Raw genomic sequence first — 17123 nt, forward strand, 5'->3', positions numbered from 1 at the left:
GGGATGCCTCCCTTGTTCTCAGGAACCACATTTCCCCCATTAGATGAAAAGGTCCTGAGTTCAGGGATGGGAATGCTTTCTCTGGTGGTTTTCTCTTCTGCAGAAGTAGGAGCTGTAGGCCTTGAGGAGCTCATCTCCCACCATGGCTCTCGCTTTCTGAAACTCACCTTCCACTGTCAACTCCACTGTCACCTGGCGGGCACCACCATCATTGGTGGCTTCACAGGTGTATTTTCCCTTGTCCTCCTCACAGACAGCACGAATGACAAGGCTGAAAGTCCCCCGGATACCACAGTCCAGCAGGAAGCGGCCCCCACTGGTGATGGGTTGCCCATTTCGGTGCCATGTCACATGGGGCTCTGGGTAACCCCGGACCTTCAAGGAAAAGAAGAAAAGGTGAGAGCTTATACTTCAAGAGTGTTTCCTATGTGCCAGGTGTGGTTGAGTGTTTTACACGTATTAACTCATAACTTTCCTTGAAGCAGATACGACTTTCACGACATGAAGAAACTGAGGCACAGAGAGTCTTCTGGCAGATTTCCCGAGGTCTCAAAGGTAGAAAGGGGCAGAGCCAGGTATCCTGGCTCCAGAGCCCACTACACAAATGACTCAAGCCTGGCTGCATATTAGAATCATCAGAGGAAGCTTTAAAAAATACTAGTGCCCAGCTTCTATCCTGGACCAATGAAATCAGAATCCCAGGGTGAGGACTGAGCATAGGCATTCAACACCAGTGCTCCCCATTCGGACACGCAAATAAATCACTTGCTTGTTAAAAATGCAGCTTCTGCTTCTCTACATCTGGGGTGGGGCCTGAGGTTCTTCAGTTCAGACAAGCTCTCAGACGATACTGATGCTTCTGGTCTCCAGAGCTTATCCTGAGTAGCAAGGTTCTAGACTTGAGTTGCCCGGGGTGGTGGCCACACTAGCCACACATGGCAATGCTGCAGCCCAAACGTGGCTAGTCCTGACTGAGCTGCACTGTAAGGATAAATTACACACTGGATTTTGAAGACTTAGTAGGAGAAAAAGAATGCAAAATTATCTTGCTAATTAAAAAATACTGATTACATGTTGAAAGGATAGTATTTTTGACGTGTTGGGTTAAGTGAAATATATTGTTAAAATTAATTTCACCTGTTTCTTTTTACCTTTTTAATGGCGTACTAGGAAAGTGACAACACACGTGCTCTTGCGTGATGTTTTTACGGAGCAGTGCGGCTTCAGACCACTCTGTCTCTCATACTAGTTAGCAGCTAACATCTGTTGAGTGCTAAGTGTTAAGCACTTTTCTAAGTACCTGACACATGTGAGCCTTATAGTAACTCGTTTGGAGAGAAGATATTTCCCCAAGGAGGGAAAAATTTAGGAGACAAATTCCAAGAAAAGAAATCAACTTGACTTTCAGAGAAAGAAGTTTTCTCTAACCCCTGAAACTCAACAGGCCCATGAAAATGGACTCGTCTTCAGATGAGCGGGGTTCAGACTGGCCCATGGATGCACAGCCTGACACCCAGAATTAAGGGACTTTAGCACTGGAAAATGCACAGCAGACAACACAGAAGTCTCCCGAGAAAGAAGCTGTTTTCCTTATAAAATGGTGGTAGCAATAGCTTTTACCCATGTAGTCACTGCAAGACAAGAGACAATGGATATAGATGAAACAAACTCAAAACTTGCTGAATGGCCCCAAATTGAATTTACCAAGAAAGACTTCAGTGAGCTCCTCGCACCCCAGCAAGCTCAGAGAACATGCTGTATCAGCACAGGGGAGAGAGCATCCAAACGTGGCATCCAAACACAGTGAGTGCCCTAAGCAGGCCAGTGCAGAAACAACTGTGCTAACAACCTCAGGGGTCATCTTTGGACTGTGCTCGCTTCCCTTCCCAGGCATCCCGCCTCCAACTCATCCTCAAACCCATTTCTCAGAGGCCAGGATGCAGATGTCTTCCTAGGGAAGGAAGCCTGGAATCACAGGAAAAATCCCCAAAGTGAACAATCCTCTCTTTGGTTATGCCACAGTCAGCCCGTCAGTGCTGCTTTATATCCCACAAGGTCCGCCTCCCCATCCTTACTAGTTTGTAGTCTGGCATCAATTTTAAAAAAAGAACAAAAAACAAAAAAGTCAAAACTTCAAATCAATATTATCCATCTTATTTATAATTTCTGGAAACAAAAAATCCCTTTCCTATTAAAATCTAAGCCATATTCATGACAGAGATTGAGTATCGGTGAGGGAACACTGAGATTCTCAAGTCACGTCCCCTGGAAGCAGTAAACACTGTTTGTCACCAAAGCACTCATATCCTCTCTGAGGTGGACGGTGGTGAGGGGTCCACATTCACTTGGACAGATAAGCTCTGACAACTATTATAACATGAAGCCAAGTGTTAATGGTGGTTGTCTCTGGGTCTCTCCTCTTTTTCTTTACTGAACAATTATTTTCTGGTATTTCTGCAAATAACATACCTGGCCTTTGTGGAGTAGAAACAAATTTAAATGAAAATACATGTTTCCTTTTTTTTCTCTAAGATTTATTTATTTGAAAGAGAGCACGCGTGCATATGCACGCACGTACACAAGTGGGGGGTGGGGCAGAGGGAGAGAAAATCTCAAGCAGACTCCACACTGAGCATGGAACCCCATGCGGGCTTCATCCCACAGCCCAAAAGATCATGACCTGAGCCAAAACTGAGTCAGACGCCCAACCAACTGAGCCACCCAGGTGCCCCATGTTTCTTTTATATTAGTATGTATAATGAACGTACAGCACAAGCATTCATTAATTTGTTGAGGCCCTCAAGGTACTTAAATGTAGCAATGGAAATAGAAGCACTCTACAAACAGACATTATGCATCTGTGATGGTGACAAATGTTGCGTACCCATATAAAATCATGTCATCCTGTGATGCTATCTTCGCAAAGGTTCATATAAAGGAACATCAGACAACAATTACTTTGTTAAAGCATATCTTTAGAAAACAACTAAGGAAAGATGCTCTTTCCTATAAAAGGAAGCCCTTGAAAGTCCGGTCCTACAGTGAGTTTGCGAATCACCATTATATCCACCAGCCACACCCCCGCCCCCCTTAGGCCTGGCCTGCCTAACCTCCGGATGATTACACAGCCTTCTGTGAGCTTCAGAGAAAGGGAGTAGAGAGCACTGTAATGGGAGGAGATAAATCATTAACTGCACCAAAGGCATGGTTAGCATTCCATTAGCCAGTACTCTGGCCCCCTGCAGCAGGGCCGACTCCAGTGGCCCGCAGGCTTGCGGGCATCAATGATTAACTGAGGACACTGCAAGTGTTCTAGACCTCAGGAACTCAGCTCTCTCTTTCTTTCAATTTCCTCCAGCTTTCTACACAACCCCCGGCCAATCTACCTCTGAAATGCCCTATTAAAATAAATTTTAGATTGTTAAATATGCTGAAACTGGCGCCTTAGAAAGTTGCAGTTTGCAGTGGGACTTTTGTAGCACCTTGCACCCGAAGCACAGGCAAGGATTTCTGTGACCTTGCTCAGTTCCCAGGTCTGAAATGATTTGCAACTCCAATTCTTATCTTCCCAATAGGAGAAAAACTTGTTCAACCACTACCTAATCTAAAGACAATCAGCTTCACGGAAACCCACTTTAACTGTCTGCCCACGATCCTGGACACCTGGGTGGAGAAAAGAAAGAAGCCTGGGCTCACACCCTTGGGATGCAAGACAACAGCCCTGTCTTCCTTGGATGCCTTGTCTACCTTCATCACAGGCCTTCAGCCAAGAAGCCACAGCTAGGATTTTTACGGTCTGGTCCAAGGCCACACTAAAAACCCACTGATACTTTAGCTTTTAGAGGACCTTCACATACAGAATCTTATTTGACTCTTGCAACCCTATGAGGGAAGTGTCTTGGGTTGGGGTACCCAGAAGCAGAACCTGAAGTGGGGATTCAGGGAACCCCATCTGCGAACCCTTAGCCAACACAGCAGTTGGGAATGGGTATATTGGCCTGGTGAAGGGGGTCTGCATGGGGCTCCAACAGTGGCAGTGACAGCACGCAAAGCCAATCACATTATTGAACCCAGACAGCTGAGGAAAGAGGCCCAAAGAAGTCGATGATTAGCCAGTAAATGGAAGATTAAGCGGAGATCTGGGACCACAATTTTGGTCTCCAAGTTGAGTGGTTGTCTATTTCTCATTGTAAATTCATGTTTTCAGTGAGACAAATTCTGTAGAATTGGTAAGTGTCTTTCCCTAAGAGACCCTAAATGTCTTCTAGGTTAAAGGAGTACCTGTTCCCCACATTGAGAGAAAGTCAAAAGGTTCATAAAAGATATGGCCATGCATACACAAGTCTTGAGTTGCTCCCCCAGAGGAACAATAGGACAGTGCTATAGACCAAATGCTGTATCCTTCCAAAATTCATAAATTGAAATTTAACTCCCAGTGTGATGGTATTAGGAGGTAGTAGGATAGGGTCTTTGGGAGGTGATTAGGTCATGAAATTGGAGCCTTCATGAATGGGATTAGTGCCCTTATAAAATGCACACTGAAGAGCTCCCTCACCCCTTCCACCATGTGAGGACACAGCAATAACACAGCCATCTATGAACCCAAAAGCAAGCCTTCACCAGATACTGAATCTAGCAGGGCCTTGATCTTGGACTTCTAGCCACTAGAACGATGAGAGATAAATTTCCATTGTTTAAGCCCCCCAGTCCGTGGTATTTCTGTTACGGCAACCTGAACAGGCTAAGTCAGACTGGATTAGTCCCATGCATGTGCCCAAGACACCCCCAGGATGTTCTCAGTGTGATTAGGGAGGGCAGCTCGAGAGCTGGGGCTGGGGGCCTGGGACTGCTTGGCTTCCTAGACCCTTCAGGTTGTAATTCCTTCTTTCATTGAAGAGAAAACAGCTCCTCATAGCTAAGGCCCCTTCCATCAGGGGGCTTGGGTAGTATCTTGAGGTAGCATGCTTCTGCATGGTGACCCACTTAGCTTCCCCTTTCCCCCTCCAGTCTCCTCTGGGTCCAGCCCACAGCCTTCATACCCTCTAATCCTCCATACAGGAAAACCAAGTGACCACAAGGAGACATGCTCATGGACACGAACAGGCAGCCCTGACTTTTCACCATAATGAGTTTTTGGAAACAGCCCCACAGAGGGTCATTCTAAGGAGAATCATATTTTTGCCACAGTAACCGCATTTAATTGGAGGTTGTGTTCTTGAACAAAAGCCTGGGATCAAATAAATCAAAAGCATAACCAACAACTTGTCACAAAAATAAAGACAGAGTAACTATAACCCCTATAATAATTTAAAATAGTAAAACTGCGCTCCAGCTCCATAAAATGTCCTCAAAAACCTTTACGTCCTCAAAAGGCCTTTAAAGGGAATGGGGGCTCATTCTGCACGCGTTGGATGATGAGACAGTGGGCAGCCCGCTCAACGGCAATATTACACCTACCTGTCATATTCGAGAGAGATTTTTTTCAGAAACTGGTGCTGTTTTGAGATTTACTTACTGACGGAAAGTGAGACATTCTCAAAGGCGCTAAGTCTCTTGGTTCTTCTCTGACGTGCATGAAGGGCTTTCAATCTGTTCCAAGGTGCCCGGGACAGGCTACCACAGCCTAAGCCCGGAGCAGTGACGGATTCCCCGTCTCCACAGCCCTGGCAAAACCCAGAGCAACACATCTGCTGTCTTAGCTTGGTGGGCAGTAAAAGGGGCATGATTTTGTTGGTTTTGATGATCTCCTACAAGTCCAGTCTTTTGTTGCTGGACAGGCCTGTCCCTGCGTGCGTACTGCAAGCCCACACAGCTGCAATGCCAATGTATCAGCCAGGTCGGGCAGGAGAGGCACCTGCGGCTCTGCCCCCCTTGGAGAGGGAGGGAGACCAGGAGGAGAGAGACCACGACTGCACTGGGGCCAGAGAGAAAACGGGCTGCCCATCAGGATGCTGGAGAGCTGGGAAGATAGACAAAGAAGCCGTAAGCAGTGAGCTAAAAAACCTCACGGAGGAGAAGGGTAGACCTGAGGGGTGGCCAATGAGTATGTGTTTGAATCTTGTGGAGTCACGGAATCGATGCCGGGAAAGACTGAGCCTGGCGGACAGACACTGCAGAAACCGTTAGACGATGTCTCCCCTGAGCTGGAAGTCGATGCTGCAACACGACTGTCTACCTGCTTGTAATTCCCTGACAGCCTATAACACATGACTCTGAACTTCTTACCCCATGCTGAGGCAGCTTCCTATACAATAAATAAATTCCCCTATGATCACTGACTACTAGATCAGGGCTGGTGATTTGAAAACTAAAACACAGTAGGAAATAAACCAATGGTGCTGAAGAGTTAGTTGAAGAATTCCCCGCCCCATCTGCAAGTAGAAGCTCCCTTAGATAAGAAATGGACATGATGCACAGAAAGGAGAATGAAACATGAACACCCAAACAAATTAGACCACAAAAAATGTCTATAAAACTGACATCATGGGTATATTATGAGGGTGAAGAGTGAAGGGCGTGCCACAGGCATGGCATGACCAAGCTTAGGGGCCCGTGTCTGTGTCAGCAACTGGCCCGCCGCCCTGCAGACAGGCAGGCCCTTTGAATAATCCTGTTGCCAAAGTCAAAAGCCTTAACTGAACACACAGAATCCATCAGGAAGAGATCAGACCCGCCCCAAACAAGCAATTAGTGAGGCTGAGACTGCAGGATGCACCCTGCCCCTAATCCAAGGTGTGAAAGGAGGAGGACAAAAGTGGTTCTATGAGGAATGAAATCCGAATGTCAAGAACCATTCCTCAAACTAGCTCAGCAAACGCCACACTTGTCTTCAGGGGCAGATGCTGAAAGTCTCCCCCGTGATCAGCCACTTTCATTTTCTATGGCAAGTTTTCTATTCTGTGGACCAAGACACAGGCACGCCCACACCCTTGTATCTGCAAGTCTGAGAACTCCACGATTCTTCTGCCGAGAGCACAAGGCAGGTGATATCTTGGCAGTCTTGGGTTATACCTCAGGCCCTTCTGAATCTTTCCAAAAAAAATTCTATTTCCTTTTATCTATATCAAGCTTATCAATGCACGCAACTTTGATTTGATTCTATTCTAATGATACAGGCACCTAAAAACCTCAGAAGCAGTCCAACGAAGAAACAATCCTAAATGTCATCAGGCACCTGCCACATTGATGATTTCCTCATTCCCCCAAATTCAGTTTCCATATAATACAAGTGTCCTCCTGTTTGAACTCCCAGTTGCTCTGGGGTGGCTGGGGATTATTACAGCCTTACCAGAAGCCTCTCTACACAAAGCCCTGGGGTTCTAGCTTTACTAGCTCTCATGATGGCTTTCAAGGACATGGCCTCTCCAGCAGGTGAGGCTGGTTCAGGAGCTCACTGTTTCTGTTCCTGAGTTGAGATAAGCTCTCAGGTCTATTCAAACATTAATAGGAGGCATGTGGGGTTGGAAGTGCAGTGGCTTGATTTTGTTTGACTTGCTCAAGATCTCCTGCCACACACTCCATCCCCCTCTACCCACCACATGTGACTCTGGTGGGAATGCCAGTTAGTCAGCTGCTTCCTGGCCAACGTGCATGGGCTCCAAAATGGACACATGGTCCAAGCTAGCCAATGAGAGCTTTTCCCTGCAGTTTTAGGTTAGAATAAAGGGAGATCAAAGCTGTCTCTTTTCACAGAGATCCCAAGCTGGGCAGATGTAAGCCTGAAAGTGTCTACAGCTGTCCTCTCCCATTCCTGCCCCCTATTTTCTTGCCCCCTCCCAAGAGGAGGTGGCCATCGGATGAATCTGACGTCACAGACACAGTGAAGAAAAGAGATGGAGACCTTGCCTGGCAGAACTGTCTTGGACTCGGGATCAGCTGTCTAACACAGCACATCTCTTCTGCTTAACCCAGCTGGAGGTGGTTTCCATCGTTTGCAGACAAGAGTCCTGACGAATCTGGCCTCTGGAATCAGACATACCTGTGTATGGATGCTGTCTGCACCAGTTACCAGCTGCCTGACCTTGGGCAAGTGATTTAACTTATTCGGCCCTCAGTTTACACAGCTGAAAGAGGGGATGATATACCAGTCACCACTTACATGGAAAAGTTTATGACCAAATGAAATAAGCACAGGTACAACAGCCCATTAATAACGTCTAAAGGTCAGACCTTCTCTCTCCTCCTCAAAGTAAGTACTTCTTCACAATTCGGTACCCCAGCACCCACTCAGCTCCCAGCTTTATTAACAGTGTGAAAATGCCCTAAGAAATAGTCCTTGTAAACTTCGGGGCTTGCCGGGCCTCATCCCATACAACTTCAAGGTATTACACTCCCCACTGGATAAAAACCTAACATTTTAACTGAGAACACCCTGCTTTAGCTGAATTGGCTCATTATTTTTAGGGAAGAGGTGAACCCTGCTTGAAAAGGGATCACTGTTTTAATGTAACATCACAAAGCACATCTTGAAACAAATATGCAGCTTGTGGTTGTGACTGCCCCATCAATCCACTCCTGTAATTCCATGTGCACCTTTGAGAGGCGATCCCCTGATTTCTGCCTCACTGACTAATGCAGCCCTGGAATTTCAAGGGCATGGGTGAGTGTCAGAAAGGAAATAAATCTAGGGTAATACACCTGGAGTCGGTTGGACCTGGAGAGAGAGACAGACAGACATACTTCACCGGCAGAATGGATGCCGCAGAGGACCGCTCCCCAGAGAACACGCAGCGCATTTGGCAAGGCCTCCTTACGCCTCAAACAGCAGAGCCCGGATCCCGTAAGACTCTGAAACTGGCCACAGATCATACTGGAAAGGTCCTGCATGATTAAGACCCTCTGAGAACTTGAGGTAGTTCTGTTTAAAAGCAGAGGTGGGCAACAATGAACCGAGAGGGCCCTGACAACCCGAAAACCTCTCGACTTGCCCCTTTGGCTTGATTTCCGATTTTCAGTCTCCAGGCTGCTTCTCTGACCCAACACCTGCTGCCCAAGCACATTACCACACAAAGCGGCATTCTGCCTGGATTCTCCCAGCTGGCAGGCTGCGAGGGGGTGGGGCGCAGCAGGTGGGGCTTTGAAAGTGAGAACTTTCCTGCCGCCTGCATCAATAGGGCCAGAAGAGTGTCTCTGTGATGCTGTCAGAGAATGCCTAGCACAAGGAGCAGAGAGCAGCCATATGCATTTGCTACTTTATGGCACGATGTCGTCTCCAGGCTCCAGCTGCCCCCAAGCATCCTGACCTGCAGAGAGAATCATCCAGATAAGGAGTCTCGCACAAGGTCAGTACAGTGTCAGTGCCTGCCCATCAGGCTGAAAAACACAATCAAACACGCTTTTTTAAAGCTGTTTTTATTCTCACCAAGCCAACACGTGCACATGGTCAAAAGGTCCACTGGTGGACCTAACAACAACAAAAGAGCAGGCCTCTGCTCCACCCCGCTCACCCCCAATTTCTGCTTCCTTCACAGTGTCCTCTTCACCTCTTGCAGCCGTTTCTTCCCGTGTTTCTTTTCTTCCATGTTTCTGAACGACAGCCTTACATAATGACTACTTCATTTTTTTAAATTTTAGGCATCATTTTGTAACTTCTCTGTATGGAACCTGAGCTTTTAGCTCTCAAATCCCCCTCCCTCTATATGCCCTTCCCCAACCCCTAATCATTACATCATCATTTTTATGCCAGTGTATAGTGTTTGGTTTTTTTTTTTTTCATTTTAACTTTGCTCGCTGACAAGCTGCATAGTGTATTACAATTCAATTTCTTGAACTTTTCATTTTTTCTGGAGTTAATAACTGCCGTGCTTTGGTTTTTCTTAGTTTTTTAAGAACCTCAACTTCTTAGGAGAACTACAAACTTCTTCTTAGCCACGGTCAAACACATCAGATAACTAATTCACCACTTGCTTTTACTTTTTCCTCCTTCGGAGGTATCCTTTCCCGGAGTACTCTGTCCTCCTCCAGTCTACACTGGATGCTTTCTAAGCTTGATGCGCCGTGGCTCTTCACCATCTCTGGGGCATTTCCTGGTGTCTGTCACCATTTTGGCTGAACACAACCTCTTCCAGCGGTTCCGTAAGAATGAATGCATAGAAGGTTACGATTTTTAAACCTGGAATTTCTGAGTCAATATTCTAACATTATACTCAATGGACAGTTCATCTAGGAATGGAATTCTAAACGGAAATCCTTTTTTCCTCCGGCATTTTGAGGGACTTGTTTCATGGAATTTGAAGGCAATGCTGCTGGGATCCAGTGTTGCTGCTGAGAGATACAATGCCATGCTGATCCTTCATCTCTCACATGCTGTGTGTGTGTGTGTGTGTGTGTTTTACTTTTAAACTTTGAGAATCTTCCCTTTTTCTCTGACAGTCTACAATGTCATGATGATTGTCTTTGTGTGGGTGCCTTCTTCGTTCATCTATCATATTGGATCTTTGGTTACAGGTCTTCTCATTATTGATAACACGTCTTTTAATTCCTAGGAATTTGGGTGTTTTGACAATTCTCTCTCCCCTTGTTGTTTTTTAATGTTCTTTTTATAGGACTCCTGTGAGTTGGATAATTAGCCTAACTAGATGACCTTCTACATTTCTTTTCTCAGCTTTTCTCATTTTATCCTGCAGTTTATTGAAGCTATTATTTTGGCCATCATTGACTTCAAAAACCTCTTTCTTTTTTGGCTTTTCAAAGCTCTGTTGAATAATTCCTCTTCTTGTGTAATGGAAGCACCATCTTATCTCTAAGGTGAGAGAAAATTTCTTCAAAGTTTTCTGTTTTCTGTGGCCTCTATTTCTACTTGGTTCCTTTTTTGATTCTTGTCTCTTTCGTAACAGAGGCTTCCCTTGAGCATCTGACGATCCCTCACTGATTTTTCATATATGAAGAAATAAAAAGCTCTATACACATGGGGGGGGGCTTGTCAGCTTGTGGGATCTCCCAGGAAACTGGGTAAAAACCCTCAACTATCAATATCGGTGGGTCTTCTCTCTCGAGATGATCCATTTCCACAAAGAAGACTCTTGCGTTTTGGCGGTGATGATGCGGACACAGTAATTACATCTGTCTACCAGCACTGAGGACTCAGAGTGAGGGGAGGCCATGAGGCTCTTATTCAGTATGCCGACTTGCCCTTAGCCCTCTCCCCCTTGATGACAACACCTCACTTCTAACTTCAGTTGTGCATTGTGTCCAGGAGTTGGGAGTTGGTCACGTTCAGTTTCTCCACAGAGAACCTATGGTCTTTTAGGGTACTGGGGAGGAGCGGCAGCCTGGTACACGGGGCACAGGAGGGGTCCGGGACCTTACTGCTCCTTATTAGACTTCCATTCAACCCTCAAGTTTTCAGCTCCACTCTATAACCCAGGCCTTGAAAGTACTTGATGCCTCCACTTCCTCAGCCATTTAGGAACTCTCTGGCACAAGCTGGCTTCTTCTTCTTGCTGTCCATTCCCTGAACCACAGACACAGCACAACACAAGATGCTGAAACCCAAGCCAACCAATCATCTATTCACTTTCCATGGTCCACCAACCTGCTGACGTCTCTCATCCGCTGCTGTTTATGTTGTCATGATTTTATAATTTTCATTTTCTTTTTATAAAAACACATTTTAAGGATGGTCATTATAAAAACAACAACAATAAGCAACAGAAAATAACAAGTGTTGCCAAGGAGAAACCGGAATCCCTGTGTGCTGTTGGTGGGAATGAAAACCAGTGCAGCTACTGTGGAAAACAGTATGGACGGTTCTCAAAAAAATTAAAAATAGAGCTACCCTACAATCCAGCAATTCCACTTCTGGATATAAACCCCAAAGAACTGAAAACAAGGACTTGAACAGGTATCTGGACACCCATGTTCATAGCAGCATTATTCACAACAGACAAAAGGGGGAAGCAAGCCAAGTGTCCATTAACAGATGAATGCATAAAACAAAATGTGGTACATACATAGAATGGAATAATATTTAGCCTTAAAAAGGAAGGAAATTCTGACACATGACACAGTGAATGAACCCTGAAGACATAATGCTGAATGAAATAAGCCAGGCACAAAAGAACAGATACAATCTGGGTCCACTTTTTAGGAGGTACCCAGAGTAGTCAAATTCATGGAGACAGAAGACAGAATGGTGATCACTGGGGGTAGAAGGAGGGGGGTGTGGGATTATTGTTAAAGGGTAGAGTTTCAGTTTCGTAAGGTGAAAAAAGTTTGGGAAAACGGGTGGTGGTGATGGTTGCACAACATGTACTTAATGGCCCTGACTGGACACTGAAGCATGGCCAACTTCATGCTACGTATATTTTACACACACACACACACACACACACACACACACACACAATCAGTGCATTTTTTCCTGATTTATTTCTGAATTGTTTTGTTTCAAATATCTGTAAGTTTTTCCCTCTGCCAAACACTACATTGCCTGTAACACGATGGCCTTATGTTAAGTATTAAAATCAAGAAATAAAAGCTTGAAAAAATGTAATTCAGACCAAAGTCACCTCTCTATTTAAAAATTTTCCAATGGCTTTTCACTTCACTCAGAATAAAATCCAATTACCATGGCTCACAAGGCCCTGCGAGACCTGGTCCCTGCCTATGTCTGCCCACTGCGCTCCTGCCGCAGAGGCTTTCTCTCTGGGCTGGGAAATAGGATGAACATGGCAGGTTCTCCACCCAGGAGTGGCTCCCGGTCGGCTGGTTGACATGTACACTCAGTGCCACAAAAGAGGCTTGCGTGGAAGACTGTGGGAGCGTGGTGGAGAGGGAGGAGCTCTGTGGCTGTGTTGCTGCTCGCTGAGCGGGAATCCCCAGCCACCTCCCAGGACAGCTCTCTGGCCCAAAGGAGCTGGGCCCAGGGACTGAGAGAGCTGGGTTCCCAAGAAGCAGCCTTTCAACCTTGACTAGAAACAAGATGGCTCTGGCCTTCTGGCAGCGCCCCCCGCTGCAGGGACCCCATGCTGGGATGGGCCGGGAGAGGTGACTCCTGACCCAGGAGGATCCCAGGCCAGGGCAGTGCAAGCGGAGGCTGGCAGAGCGCTGGGGCCCCTCTCTTCTCTGATTCTCTCTCCGTACACAGTTCCACTTTAACCAGAGCAGCTCTCCTTAGCCACTTCTGCTTGATCTATTCTGCAGTGATGTTCTTGCACAAGCCACTGTTCAGGGGATTTTAGGGCAGGGCCCCAGGGGACACGGGAAAGAGAGAAGAAACAATTGCCAAGACCCTCAAATGAGGTGCTCTTGTGGGCAAGCATGTGGTGCTTCTCTGGGTGCTTGTTGGTGGCGTGTTGGGGGCAGAGGAACACCAAAGGGGTTTGAGTCCTGGTTCAAAATACACATTTAAAGCACATTTAGACTTCCCAGTCCAAGCCATTGAAATTTATTTTCTGAAGAGGCATCTGGAAAAAATGGAGGGAAAAGCTGCCCCGTTATTTAGTAAAAACAAAACTCAAGCTTTCCTTCCCGCCCTCCTTCTAATGTCCCTTTCAACTACGTGATCCTCAGGGATCCATGCGGACTGGGGCCCAGCTGAGCGGGCACCGAGCATGTTCACTCCCAGAGGAGGCCAGCACCACAAATGGCAGCTACAGTCACCGACTGGAAGGCTAGGATACCTCGTACTCTCCAGAGCCTATGAACAGGGTCAGGGGAAGCTGCTTTGGCCTGACCAACCCCTGGCTGGTGGAAGGGGATTCAAAGCCAGTCCATTTCCCAGACTACTTTAAGAGAAGCTCAAGAGTTTCCTGTGCTGGGAGCTCTGCAGCCCAGACAGGCCTTGTCCCCCAATCCCCGGGACATCCCTCATTGAAGAAGCATGGTGAACAGGCCATCTACAGAAAACCTGGGCATCTGCCCTCCTTTTCTTGTCATAGAGAACTGGAAGATATGAAAAAGGGGCCACCATTAGATAAAAGCTCTAGTTACTATTCTGGGTCAAGGAGTCTGTAGGCAGCGCTGGCCGCGCCTCAGTGTCAGTAACTTCCAGAAGCCACCCAGCTCAGAGAATACAGGTGCAGCCCGAGCAGCTGTTAAAAATGGATGGATGTTCTGGCAGGCACCGGCGTTGCCCTAGTAAGGCCCTGACCGAACGAAGTCCGTCAGCTACAGTCACCTCCAGGTCTGAGGGAAAGAGGTAAGAATGCGTGGTGTCCGTCCCATGGGGAGTGGCAGGAAGTGGCAAGGAGAAGCAATTTCTCGGGAAGATGTGCCAATGGGATGCTTCTGGGGGAAGCAGACTGTTGGGAACAGTCCTGGGGGCTCCTGAGAAACGGCCTGGTTCATACTTTCTGTTGTTTATTTAGGAAGGTCGTCCTCAGGTTGAGTCTGGGAAGGATCCATAAATTTGCCACATCCCTAGAAAGTCCACGTTAGCCTAGAAAAGCTTAGTCCTTCGACTGCCATCATTCACCTTCTCAGGGAGCCCCCGGACTCTGGGAATTCCTACAATACGCCCAGCCCCGCCGCTGACACTGGTGCCCACCGCAGCCTGAATGAGTTGGGGGTTCTTGCCCCGGAGGCGGAGGGGAGCCAGGCCAGTCTGCAGCCCAGAGGGATCGGGCATGCCTGGGGCCCAAATCTCCCCGCCCTCAGCAAGCCGCAGGATGCAAGCATGAGAGTACTGTTTATTCCAAAGCCATTTTCTGTGTTGAGAGCCTCACAACTAGGTCCAGGGCCAGGGTCCCATTTCCAAGGTTGGCATTTTTTCCTTCCTATTTCTGGACCAGGAGAAGTGGAAAAAACCAATGCTGCTTTGGCCCTTAGCTTCTTTTGAACTGATTTTGCTGCCCCTGGCAGGGTTGGCCAGCAGGGTGCAAGCCACAAACGCAGGCCCTGGCAGAGAGCATTCTCGGCTCTGACCGTCCAGCTGGGTCATCTGAGGGGAAGACCCATGGAACAAAGGGAAGCCTGCCCTGCGTGACTCACCAAGGCCTGCTCTAAGGCAAAGACCCCCAACAGCAGTCAGGACTCAGGGCTCAGGCCACTGGTGCTCCTGACCCCTGGCCACAAGAGGGCCTAGTTCTCTAAACATACCTGCAGATTGGATACTGGGGACAGAGCTCCATGTTGAAGTCGGTAGTACTTACTTATAAGCCCAGAAAATATCCCAAAGTCAAAGCTAAATGCCAATACTACCAATTCTCAGTTATCTCTCCACTGCAAAAGGAGATAATTGTAGTTTTATTTCTATTTGTCTATAGGATGTGTCCTACATCAGCCTTATCCTCCTAGTTTTGTCCTTTCAAAAGCGTTCACCATACACTGTTAGGTGAACAGGATAGATACCCTAGAAATGTGCAGGCTAGTGGAACCAAGCAAGGAGCAAATCCAGGACGCTCCATCCTTCCCCTCTCTGTCACTCCCATAGCACCACTCCCTCCCTCTGGAGAAAGCCTCTTCAACTATGCAGCCCCCTCTCATCTCCCCCACCTCCCAACATCCTGCACTTATGCTATTATCTAAAGTGACTACATTTTAAAAACCAGCAGACACTTGTCCGATCACAATACAGACCGTTTAAAATCAGGCCTGTCTCAGAAAATCTGGGGCAACTCATCCCCATTACATCACCTTTCCTATTTCTTCCTGCTCTCCAGCAAGCACAGTGGCCGTACTTTCCATAAAATCAGGACACATTATCTGAGAAGAGATTTATGGGCGGCCTCCAGGTGCGAGAAGGAGTCAGTGTTCTAAGAGTTTCAACATCAAAATATTGGAACTCCAAGGATACTTGGACAACTTTACTGGAAAAAATGAGACGATTTTCAGTCAGAGCGGCTCACAACATCTAGCACCTACCGCAATAATACGGGTGATGCTTCTGTTTATTCCAGGCACATTTGGCACAGCCCCCTGTGAGACTCAGAGTTACTCAAGAGGGGAACTAGACATTACGCCTCTTTCAAAGTTTTCTCCATGCCCCACATGGCCACTAGATCCACTACTGAGCGGATGGTTGACCAGTATCTCTTCTCTCCCAGCCCAAGGGTCATTTCAGAGACACCTTTCTTGGTGTCCCAAACAAGGTCATGCAGTTAGGCTCTCATGGCACTGCGTTCTTCCTTCGTGGTCTCATCACAGTTTGGAATTCATTCTATGCGTGGCTGCTCTCGTCTGTCTCAGCACCAGCCTGCATCTGCCTATGGAAAGAACTATAATGGTTTGGCTAACCAGTGAATCACCAGCTTGGCACCCTGCTTGGTACACAGTAGGTGATCAATAGCTTTGTTTAAATTAATGACACAGTCTCTCTGGGAGGTCCCAGGACTCCATATTTCTCCTTTGCATCGACATTCTCACTAGTGACTTGAATGAAGATGACAAGTCTGCTCAAGAGAACTGAAGCTGGCATCAATGCCGTGGGGCATAAGGTGTTAGCTCACAGAATCAACATTCTAAAGGAACAAAGGCCCAAATAAAAAGACATGAAAAGAGGACAAGTCACGTGAAGGTTCTAAATCCTCAACTGGACAAAAATCAGAGGTGGGGGCAGCTCATGTGTAAAGGCAGCTGGGTAAGAATCTCCTATAGAAACATTATTCACTCTCAAGCCGTATTATCACAGTACAACGGGAGAAGGCCATCCCGTTCAGCCTGACCACCGCTGACAGAATGCTTCCAGGTACACGTGCCACACGTTAATGGGACATTGATGAAGGGGCTGACAGATCTGCGAGGTGATTTCAGCCCAGGTGGCACCCTGCAAGTGCTCAAGAGATATTTATTGAAGGAATATAAAGATTAATTGATGGAAGGAGGTATCCTTAGCCTGAAATAAAACACACCCAAAAAAGGGCATATCTGTCTTTAATACACGGAGAACTCTTGTATAAAAGACTCTGTTGTGTCGCTTCAAAAGACAGAACAGGGATGTATGGGTCCAACATCTAGAGAGGCAGATTTAGGCTCAAATAAGGACGGATTACAATGCCTGCATAAGGAAAGGGACCAAGTGTAATGTGGGAGACCCCCATCCAGAGAAGTGTCCATGAGGAGGCTAGAGAATCCTCTGGCTGGAATGTTGTCAAGGGGTACCTTCCAACCCAAATCCCAGTTTTCTAAGAATTTAACAGAACCTAATGCATTAAGGTGAGAGAGAACATGAAAGAAATATTCCA

At 46.9% G+C, this 17123-nt stretch overlaps 1 protein-coding gene across 3 annotated transcripts in view; it reads right to left on the reverse strand.

The window, feature by feature from the left end:
- The window catches only part of MYLK (myosin light chain kinase), a 263098-nt gene that overhangs the window by 130580 nt on the left and 115395 nt on the right, over positions 1-17123 (reverse strand). For all 3 annotated transcript variants that reach the window (XM_034659556.1, XM_034659553.1, XM_019803103.2), the window contains one exon: positions 168-375. In XM_034659556.1, the coding sequence (XP_034515447.1) occupies positions 168-375 (208 nt within the window). The remainder of the gene's footprint in view (positions 1-167; positions 376-17123) is intronic.

This window comes from Ailuropoda melanoleuca, chromosome 1 (assembly GCF_002007445.2).
Source record: "Ailuropoda melanoleuca isolate Jingjing chromosome 1, ASM200744v2, whole genome shotgun sequence".
Taxonomy (NCBI): Eukaryota; Metazoa; Chordata; class Mammalia; order Carnivora; family Ursidae; genus Ailuropoda; species Ailuropoda melanoleuca.